General features: G+C 39.0%; 1 protein-coding gene across 2 annotated transcripts in view; it reads right to left on the bottom strand.

Annotated features, from left to right (window-relative positions):
- Positions 1 to 57: 57 nt before the first annotated feature.
- Positions 58 to 11,503, bottom strand: part of LOC117921195 (regulation of nuclear pre-mRNA domain-containing protein 1B-like) — a 63,432-nt gene continuing 51,986 nt past the window's right edge. For both annotated transcript variants that reach the window (XM_034839014.1, XM_034839013.1), the window contains exon 9: positions 58 to 1,398. In XM_034839014.1, coding sequence (XP_034694905.1) covers positions 523 to 1,398 — 876 coding nt within the window. In that variant the 3' untranslated portion in view covers positions 58 to 522. The remainder of the gene's footprint in view (positions 1,399 to 11,503) is intronic.

Below are 11,503 nucleotides of genomic sequence, written 5' to 3'. Positions count from 1 at the left end.
AAAATTATGTCTCTCTTAATATTCCTGATCTCCCAAAAAGGAAAAGAAGAGAAAAGAAGAGGAAAAAACCAACCGAACCTACAGTTTAAATTTACAGAAACCACTTTCTGGGCTACATCAATAAGGGCACAGAAGATTCAAACAAGCCGATAAGAAAATTAAACAGTGTATTAAGAGCTTCTCTATGAAATTTTAGCCACAAGCTTCATGGATCCTGTGGTGTTTACAGCAGTCGAATCTCCCGTAAAAGCTCAGATATATTTGAAAATCTGCTACTTTAACATATAAGACAAAGATTTATCTATCTGATTAACTTTTTTTTTTTTGGGTTTTAGTGGGGTCAAAGAGCTTCCAGTTGAAGATTAGGAGGGGGATCGTAGAGAATTATATTGTTCTTTGCTTTGAGTTGTCTACTAATTTACAGAATAACACAGGACCTTACCGCTGAAGTAATGGGAGGTGCAGCTGGCTGATGGGCTTTTCCCATCAGAGAAGACCTGGGTGGCATCGATTTTTGAGTGGTCACTGCCTGGGCACAGGGGGTGGTGTTGGCTGATGGCTTTGCCCATAGAATGCAATGCCAGGTGGCCGGTAATAGCCTCCTCCGGTGGCTGGCTGCTGTGACTGCTGCTGCTGCTGCAGTTGTGGAGATTGTAGCTGCTGTGGTGGTTGTGGGGCTGGTGCTGATAAACCCATTGGAACATGAGAAAGCATGGGAGGTGGAGGTGGCAAGCTGGTAGTACCATACCCATAGGGCATCACTCCGACCATCATACCGGAGGATTGGACGTATTGTTTCGCTGGTGGATTCACCAGGGGTAGAGGTGGTGGGGGAGGTGGTGGTGGAGGGAATGGAGCTTGCATCTGGTTGGCTTGGGACATTGGCGGTACGCTTGTTGGGGGTGCAAGTGGCATGTTGGCCATTGATTGTTGTTGTACAGGGGTAAAATATGAGGCACTGCCTGCATCAGAATTGTTACCATCAGAAACAGGCATCGGCTTCTCAAGCCTGGGCCTTTTTTCTGGACTAAAAATGGAGGCAAATCCAGATGATTTTAAACCACCATTCGAGGCAGCTTCTTCTGCAACAAGGGAAGAGAGCACAGAGGTAAGCATCTGTGCGGAGGATGTAGAGGCAGCGAGCTTAGCAGCAACGGCAGCTGCTGCTGCTTTTTTGCTATCTTCTTCAGTAGTTTTCAGAGGTGCAAAAGAAATCACAGGTTGGGTAAGAAGAGCTTTTGGAGGGGTGGTGGTTGCTTGAACTGAAGGCATGTTTGGTTCTACAGCCATTGGGGCTTCTGTTTGCGGGTTCATTCGGATGGTTTGGGGGCCGGCAACAGTGGGTGATGTTAGTCTCTGCCTCATATTGCTTGCTTGCTCAATCCGACCTCTGGCAACCTGCAACAACAAACTCTCACTGTTAATCCCAGAAAATATGCTAATGACAACATTCTAATAAATAGATGCTGCACAGGATGAAACATTGGGCAAGCAAACAAAGCATCTCTAACATGGACAAGGATGCCTAATGCTGCAACTCTGCATTCCACAGCTAGAAAACTACAAAATTTTCAAAATATGCAATGTCTTTTCTTATCGATTAATGAAAATAAATAGTTAGTACAATCTAAAATAATGTGAGATTTCTCAAATCATTCTGATAAGTTCCACCTAGCCAGTCTTGTCCCCACTCGGCCTGTTGTTGGGTCCAAATTGCCTTAGTTTGAATGAAGCCTGTAAAGGAAGATCTAAATATTTCACACCTTAACTGGAGAAAGTGAAATGCAAGAAGCTCTTCACCACCCCCACCCTTGACCAAAATCCTGCACATAGCCACCTATAGCTCTATGCAACTTGCTGAACACCACCATCACAACAACGAGGAGGAACATGTAAAGTGAGTCTTACTTCTAGAGGCCTTTAACGAGGTCAATGTGAGCTCAATCTGTAAATTATGATATCATTATCATAAGCAGGCCATCTCAACAAGTACATTAAAAAATTTATGACCAATATTGAATTTGGAGAACACGCCTTGTACATCATATGAGTTATGTCCCCATATTTTGCTATCCAAGGGCACTGGTGTTCACCCCTGCTCTCTCCAGTTGGTTCTCCCACCTGTCAGTGGTGCATCTGTTAGAGACAACCCTGTCCCTGTGCCAGAAAATGTTGTTGTTTCTACTCCCTTCCCAACTTCTTCTAATCAGTCCTTATTTCCTCTAGGAGATCAGACCATGAACTCCAATTGCCTTTCTCTAGATGGTTTTCACAGCAGAGGTCTTACTCCTAGCAAAATGGACTAGGTTAGCTCACTCTTAGCCTCTATGGGTATAATAAGCCTCATTGCAAGGAGATTCCTCAGCTTCCAATCAGGAAAAATATATGGTCTAAGCCTATAGCTAAAGTCTACCATAGAAGGAAGTTCAGTTTTGATACGTTCATTCATAGACATACAGGGATCAGGAGTTCAATAATTTGGTCTTTTGTCTGTGGGGCAACCTGGTTTTCATGAAGATTATAAGCTGGAATATCTGCAGGCTGGGTTCAAGAAATAAAATAAGGGTTATAAAGAACTTCCTATGCAAGGAGGGTCCAGATGTGGTTATGTTGCAAGAGATTAAGAAGGAGATGCGTGATATGCACCATGTAAGTAGTTTGTGGAGGATCAGAAACAGGAAATGGGCAGCGCCATCAGTTTATGGGGCCTCTGAAGGTGTTCTGATTATTTGGGATTCTAAGCTCTTAAGTGTTCTGAGGTGGTAAATGGAGTTTTTTCCATGTCAGCCGAACTTTCCTCAAATTTGGGAGAAGATTTTTGGCTTTCCACTGTTTATAGTCCAACTGTGTCAGCCCTTCGAAAGGAGTTTTGGAAAGAACTTTCAACCCTCTTTGGTTTGATGTACTTGAGGTGGTGTGTGGGGTGATTTCAATATCATTAGAAGGGTATATGAAAATTCTGGGGATCCAAACTCTCACCTGATATGTGTAATTTTGATAGCTTTATTAGGGAGTTTGTATTAACCGATTCCCCCTCTTTGTAATTCTTCCTTCACTTGGTCAAATCTACAAGACTCCCCTGTTTGTAACAAGCTAGATAGATTCCTTTTCTCAAATGAGTAGGATGTCAACTTTTCCCACTACCTTCAAGAGACTATACCTCGATTGGTTTCTAATTATCGCCCAATTGTTCTTGACTCCAATCCTTTCAAATGGGGCCCAAGTCCTTTTAGCTTCAAGAGTATGTGGTTGTCCTACGCTGGTTTCAAGGACAAGGTTAAAGATTGGTGAGTGGATGTGTGTGTTGAAGGCTAAGGAGGGTCATAAATTCATGCAAAGAATGTAATTCATCAAGGCAAAATTAAAATTTTGGAGCAGGAAATCTCTGGGGATATAAAAGAAAAGAAAGATGCTATCTTAAAAGATATTACCTTGGTAGATTCTCATGAAAGGGAAAGAGCTTTGATGAGCAAATTAGTAGCATTAAGGCTTGTTAAAAAGATTGAACCAAAGGAATTGCTACAAAGAGAAGAGGTGCATTTGAGACAGAGAACTAAGGTAAAGTGGGTCAAGGAAGGAGTTACAACTCTAAAGTATTTCCATAAGGTGGCTAATGGTAGGAGGAAGAAGAAATTTTCCAAACCCCCCCTGAGGAAAGGCTCAAATTGGAGGATCAATAGAGTATTTATGAGGAGTTTTTGAGTTTCTTTGGTAGTCTTTACAACAAACCTGACAAGGATTCTTGGAGGATAGAAGGGTTGGATTGGTCTCCAATATCTGAGGAGACTGTCAGATTGTTGGAGCACTTTTTTTCAAAAAAGGAAATTCAAGGAGCAGTTCTTCAAATGGACAAGGAAAAAACTCCAAGTCGTGACAGTTTTACCTAAGCTTTCTATCAAGATTATTGGGGCATCATCAAGGAGGATTTGAAAAGGGTTTCTTGGAATTCCAAAACAATGGGGTCATTAATAAGAGTGTCAATGCTACTTTTATTCCCTTGGTCACCAAGAGAAATAAGATATCCACAGTGGTTGATTTTAGTCTCTACAAGGTCATTGCCAAAGTGCTTTCTCCCCACATTCATAAGGTTTTGCATGAGATTATCCATTGGTCTCAAGATTTTTCTTGAAGGTAGACAAATCCTAGACATTGTTCTAGTGGAAAATGAAGTGGTAGATGAAAGAAGACACTCTGGAAAATTAGGACTTGTCTTTACGATAGATTTTGAAAAAACTTATGACCATGTGAATCCGGACTTTTTGGATCATGTTTTAAAGAAAGGCTTCAATTCAAAGTAGAGGTTGCTGATTCAAGGATGTTTATCTTCTACAAGTTTTGTCATTCTAGTGAACGGGGGTGCCAAAGGTTGGGTTAAAGCATCCATAGGCTTGACAAGGCGACCCTCTCTCTCTTTTCTCTTCACTATTGTTGCACATGTTTTGAGTAGGATGGTTGTAAGAGTTGAAGATAAAGGGTTTTTGGAAGCCTTTTTGGTGGGGAAGGACAAGACAAGGGTGTCAGTTCTTTAGTTTGCATATGATACAATTTTTTTCTCAAAAGCTAACCGGGATGAGTTACAAAACCTTAATTATATCTTAATGGTTTTTAGATGCATATCAGGCTTATCTTAATGGATTTTTGGACACATATCAGGCTTATCTTAATGGTTTTGGACACATACCATGCTTACCTTAATGATTTTTGGACGCATATCAGGCTTAAAGATCAATCTAGAAACAAGTTCCTTGGTTGGTATTAATGTGAGTGAGGAATCTATTCAAGACTTAACCTTGATGTTAGATTGTAGAGTCTTTATTTGGCACCTTACCTATTAGGTCTCCCTTTAAGGGGAAATCCTAAAGCTGCTTCTTTCTAGTATCTAGTGTTAGGATCTTTTGTCGTTTGGATGTTGGAAGAAAGTCTTTGCCTCTATCCCCACTAATGTCCTTTCCATGTTTAAGGTCTCAATTAAAGTGGCTTATAGGATTGAGAAATTATAGAGCCTTCCTTTGGTTAAGGTTTAGGAAAAGGAAAACAGACCACCTAGTTGGGTGGGATCTCGTGTGTGCACCGAAGAGGGATCTATTGAGCTTAAAGGAATCTCCTTGAGGAACAAAGCCCTTCTTGGAGAGTGGTTGTGAAGGTTTCCTAGAGAGTAACACTTTTTGGCATAAGGTCATCCTAAATATTTATAGGTTGCACTCCAATGGTTGGGACACCAAGACGATTCTTAGGTGGTCGCATTGTTGTCTTTGAAAAGTCATTTTTCAAGTTTTTCAATGATTTCTCAAGTTTCACCTAGTACTTGGTGGGAGAAGGCAAAAAAATTCACCGGTTGGAGTATACTTGGCTGGGCAAGAGTCCTCTCAAGTTTCAATTTTCAAATCTGTTTTGAGTCATAAAGACGAGGAATATGCTTATTTTCCCTGTTTAGATCAGTTCTCTATTAGTCCATCATAGAATTTCAATTGTCATTGAAACCCCTTTGATACAGAGATTAAGGAATTAACTAGGCTCCTCTCTTCCCAACGTCATGTGTATTTATCACCTTCCTTTAGAGATGAAAGGGTTAGATCATTGACATCCTCAGGGCTATTCACTGTTAGCTAATTTTACGAAGCCCTTTCAGTTACCCCTCCCTCTCTTATCTTCACCTATTTGCTCTTACTAACTTAATTTGGAACTCAAAAGCTCCACCAAAGGTTCAGGCTTTTGTTTGGCTTATGGCTAATAAGGTCTATACCAAGGACATGCTTCAATTGAGGGGCCTTACAAAGCTCTCTTGTAGAATCATATTGTTATGTGTTTGAAGAATAGTGATCAGTAGATCATAGTTTTTTACTGTCCCACCACACTAGCAGTCTAGCACTATGGCAAGGATTGTTTCACTTGCCAAATCTTGATTAGGTTCCTCCTAGAGGCATGGCAAAAATGATGGGTATCTTCTTTAAGGGCTTTGGGAGCCTTCCAAAAGAGAAAATTCTATTGTAGGTGGTCGTATTATCCTTGATATGGTTTATATGGTTCGAGAGAAAGCAAGGATTTTTAAGGACAAATGGAGATCTGTGGGAGAGGAAGCAAGGATATTCAAGGATAAATGGAGATCTGTGGATGCCATTTGGGACTTGATTTACTTTTTTTCTTCCCTTTGGGCCTCGGTCACCAAGCCTTTTACAGATATTCTTTTGTTTCTTTTAATGTTGGATTGGAAAAGAGTCTATTTCTCAAACAGGTCAAGGAAGAAAGTTGGGATTGGATGTGCCCCCCCCCCCCCCCCTCGTAGGTTCAAAGTTAAACTTTAATGGATGTTCCTTGGGTTCCCTAGTCAGATGGGTATTGGAGGCGTCATTAGAGATCACTCTGGTACAATGTTGTGAGCTTTCTTTAAGCAAGAGGGTGCAGGGTTGACTATTGAGGCAGAGATTTTTTGCTAGAGGGTTAGCAATAGGCAAAAGCTTTAGGCCTCTCCACCCTAACTGTAGAGGAAGATTCTACTGGTGTTATATCATGGGTCATTAATAAGGAAAAGGTTTATGGAAGTTTGACAATTGGATGTGCAAAATCATAGATGTTGTCAGTGAGCTGAGTTGCTCCCTCTCTTGGGTTCCCAGTTCAGCCAACCAAGTCACAAACCAGTTTGCTAAACAAGGAGCTAAGCAATTGGGCCTCCCTTGCAGTGGACTTTCTTTCCCCTTCAGTGTATTGTATTTCTCTTCTTTGTATTTCTTCCCCCTTGTATAGTTTGATGCTTGATTACTTTATTACCTTCTTGTACATCCATGAAAGATTGCTCATCCGTCTTGTATTTATCTTCTTAAAATAAATAAAGATGGTGGTTTCTATTCCAAAAGATAAATAAATACAAAATAAAAATAAAAACCTTGTCGATGATTTGGAAGCAAGGAAAAAGAAAATGTTATAGCTATTTCGGTATGCAAAAATGACAGCATCAAAAGTAGACAGATCTTGTGTTGTTTCCAACAAAGCACAAAAGAATGATGAACAACTAGCTGAAGGGCTCACTTGAGAAATAGAACCACTCAAAAGTGGCTAATGAGAAGTACCCCCTAAAATGAGTGCACCCTCTCATTAGATCATTAATTATCAAATGTATTACCCATCCATAATGCAAGTGATATAATTGTAGCCTCTACCATAGTAACTCCTTTCACCATGGTCACAACCCTTAATAAAGTTACCACCACCATCACAACCAACTTACCAAGCCAAAGACTAGCACCAGCATAGGTCATAAAACAATTACAACCATTAATAGCATTCCAATAACCTCTAAAAGAATCCTAACAGTGTTAATATCAAAGTAGAATTATCTATTACCATATTAAGTTAAAATTAAGTTTAGAAAGAAATCTTGAAACTTCTATGATAGTCTCTTTTAGCTCTTCAAATCAGGAGTTAAAGGATGACATTTGATTCAATTCAGCTAGCATCCATTTAAAAGCACTATAACACTCACCTAAGCTTCAATCTTCCTGCTATAGAAGAGAGATATTTCCTACAACTTGTACATGTGAAACATTTTTCTCCATAAATTACATCTCTTAAATAGTATCCCAAATCTCCTTATCTATATAAAAAATAAAATATACACTTATTGGTGATTCCATGTTATTTTGAAGCCTTGTCATGACCAAAAAATATCACTTGCCCATTTATCATAGATTGCCTAGGCTTAGACATGATTTTTTGTATCTAATCAGAAACACTAAAACTCATTTCTATTAATTATAAAAATAAAAAAGGACTTATCAAAAAAAATATAAAAATAAAAAAGGATGAGATATCCCTCCAAAATATACAAAATCCAATCGAAACAATGCAAAAAGCTCCAAAAGGAGAAGCAACACAATCTGCATATAGATATATATATAAAGAGCCCAGAAAATGAACCAAAATAATCACTAACTGCAACTCAGGGAAGTGAAAAATATCCTAAGAAAGACATGAAAAGTTTTGCTCCTCTTTTGCCTAAAAGATCCCTCATTTAATTGGCTAAGCAAGGAGCTGAACAAAGTGAACACTTAAACTCTATAGCATTATCAATAATCTAGCGAAGTCACCCATCATCAGACCTACATAAGCTTCTTTCCTTCTTATTCACTAACAAAATGACCAAAGAAATATTTACCTCTACAACAAGATAGGAAAGGCAGAAAGCCTTAGCCTACAGAAGACTCTTCAAAAGAGCTAAAATCTTAGGGCCAGTTTGGTAATTGTCTTTTTGAAACAGTTTTATAACTTAGAAAATATGTTTAACAAACTTTTGACAAAAAACAATGTTTCAGAATTTGTTTTTTTTTTTATAGATAAAGAAAATGTATTAATGATAAAAGAGGGTATACACGATGTATACAAAAAAACCAAAAGAACCAAAAAAGAAGCGTGAAGACACAAAAACCAGCAAACACATCCTACAAAGAACCTAACCAATCCACAAATTCTAAAACCGACAAAGAACCATCCCCAAGATATAATCTAACCTAATCCCAAAAAAGGTTCAAGAAAGAATTTTTAATTGTTTGGTTTAAGCTTTCACAATTATCAAAGACTCCTATTTCACTCCCTCCATATGGTTCAAAACACACATAACGGAGCAACCTTTCAAGCCTTTTTTCCTTTTTCCCAACAAAAGAATTGTTCCAGCTTAAGAGAAATCCCCTAAAGTGAAGAGTGCATCACCCACTATACACCAAACAAAGCAAAAACTAATCACCACAAATTGCGTGCTTTCGTGCAATGAAAGAGAATATGATCACCTATTTCTTCATCCTCTTTGCACATGTAACATCTATTAGGGATCCTCCAACCTCCTTCTGAGCTGATCCAAAGTCAAAATCCTAGCTCATGTAGCTTCCCAAGCAAAGAAGCTAACTCTCACCAGGAACCAAGAATTCCAAACTATATCATGAGGGAAATGCTACAATCTCCTACTAGCCAAAGAGGAGTAGAAGGACTTAACTGAGAAATTACGATTCTTTGACCCCAACCACACCATAGTATCCTCAAAACCTAACCTAATGGAGTGGTCATATAATCTCCCAAAAAATACAAATTAGAGAACAATTTGTTCTAAAAAACAAGTTGTTTTGTAAAAGAAATTAGAGATGTTTACAATTGTTTTTGTAAAGTGTTCTGAGCAATAATTGAAAAGATGAATACTTTGGAAAGTTTTGTATTGTTTATAAGCATACAATACCTTCATAGAGAATAAGCTAAGAAAACTATATTTCATATTTGAGTTCCTAAACAAAATTTTATTCTTGAAAACAATTGAGAACAACTTTTAAGAACTATTCTCAAAAATTGTTTTTTAAGAATTGTTTCAAAAACATTACTAATCAGGCTTTTAACCTCAAAAATGAAGCTTCACCTACCGGTTTAGAATATGTCTATCGTTATATTCCAATAATCACTTAACACTTCTCCCATCAAAAGCTACTTCGAGATTGCTAAAAAATAGCCATTAAAGTTTAACCATCTAGAGGTGATGACCATACAAGAAAAGTCTCCTTACTGAACGTATTAGACCTGCAACAAGGTTCGTCTAATAATAAAAGGGCTCAAGAAAGCCCCCATGAAGGGAGGAGCAAAATGAGTTCCAAACCGCATCTACTATTCTCCAAACATTCTAAAAAAATCCTCGCCTTTCTTCCTGTTATATAATCTAAATCAAATAGAGGCTAGTAATACTCAAAAAAACCCATTCATAAGAAGTCCCCCAAAACCCTTAAAAGAAATAATCAACATCTCTGCCACACTACACAATGGGACACAGTCGCAACCAACAAGGATGAACAATCTCTACCACAGACTCAAAGCAACTAGTCCATAAAATAAAAGATGAGCAACCAATTCTCCACCATCTTCTCACATGACACCCACTTTGAGTTGAGGGTTGTGCAAGGCCTCCAATTCTAAAGCATAATATTGTTATTAATCTTCTTTCCAACAACAAGCTAGGCAAAAGCCTTTACTTTAGGTGTTGGTTTGAATCTCAAATTAAAATTAGCTTAAGCAAAAAGAATAAAATTGGTAGAATAGGAAAGATCTTTGAAGGATGAATGTACACAGAACGAACTTAAAGAGGCCTTTGACCAGAACCTTACATCAGAATAAGAAGCTAATAAATACACTTGTCTTATAGACAAAATAAGAAAATTTAATTACTCAATTTCATGATCCAAAAGGATTCAACAAAAATTTAAATTCCAAGGTCAAGGGGACAAACAATGGATAGAAGAGCATCTAGATTTCAGATTTGGGGAGTTTAGCTTGTCTCTTCCACTGGATTGATTGGATTTGTGCTGCCAGGAGGGAAAAGGTTTTTTGGCTTCTTCGGAGTGGGAGGAAGGGGAGAGAAGTTTTAGGTTGCAATGTCGCAGCAATGGTGCTAGCAGGTTCCTTCGGTGTTCAATGACCTCTACAAAGACAAAGAAATTTGTTCTAGTCATTCTAGAAGGCAAGGGAGTTCCACGGGGCTGGTGAACATTGGCTATGAAGCTTCATAAACTTAGGGTGGTTCCTCCCTCTCAAGGGTCTAGGGGGGACGCAATTTTGGCTGAAGTGGGGGAGGCGATTTTGATTCAACTTGAAAAAAGGGAGGTTCTCTCAAGGGTCCAATCTTTAAAGTCCAATTTGGTGGGCAGGTGGGGGGGATCTTGGAGACCCAGTGCCTGACCTGGGTGCTTTAAAGACGTGGGCTGTTCAGAACTAGCAATTGAGAGGGGTGTCTTTATTTTGCTTGGGGGCTCTCTTATTTTATTTGACTTTGAAGCTTCTTCAGAGGCAAATTCAGTGCTTAACAGGGGGTTGAGATTGTTTGAAAACAAGTGTTTGTCTTTAAATAGGTGGGACCCTCAAGTGGGGTGCTTTCGAAATAGGTTTCAAGCCAAAGAAGTTTGGGTGAGTATTAGGTCTTCTATTGCACTTGTCGAGCATGGAGTTTTTCCAGTTGTTAGGAGACAAGTGCAGTGGTTTCGTGGTAGTGGATGAAGATACTGCCTATCTGATGGGAGAAAGCTTTTTGGCTCTATGCAAGTGGCAGTGGGGTCAGTTTGCTTTGCAATGTAGCGATGGTGGGAAGTCCCCCCATGAATGTAGTAGGTGGTCCCAAAAGGAAATTGGCGAGATGTAAGGGATAAGGGTGATTGGAATGATAGGCCTCCCATACGTTATGTGTATACTAGAAAAGGGAAGAGGAATGTACTGCCACCTAGCAGTTAGTTGTAACAGCCTTAGCATAGGCTAGGTCACAATCTGGATACGGGCTGGGAGGGTTTAAAATAGGAAAAGAAGGGAATTGCAGGGTTGGATATTGTGTGGGTCTGGTAGGAGAGTGATAGCCTCTCAAATAGCTAAGTATCAATTAGGTCTCTTGTTTCTTGAAATTCTTGAAATTCAATAATAAATCTCCATTAGATACCTATCAATTTGATATCAGAGCATCGATCTAGATGGCTCAAAAAAAGAATGAAGGTCGGGT

The sequence above is a fragment of the Vitis riparia genome, chromosome 8, assembly GCF_004353265.1.
Source record: "Vitis riparia cultivar Riparia Gloire de Montpellier isolate 1030 chromosome 8, EGFV_Vit.rip_1.0, whole genome shotgun sequence".
In the NCBI taxonomy this organism is placed as follows: Eukaryota; Viridiplantae; Streptophyta; class Magnoliopsida; order Vitales; family Vitaceae; genus Vitis; species Vitis riparia.
The sequence above is the reverse complement of the archived record's forward strand: the minus strand, read 5'-3'. Positions and strand labels throughout refer to the sequence as shown.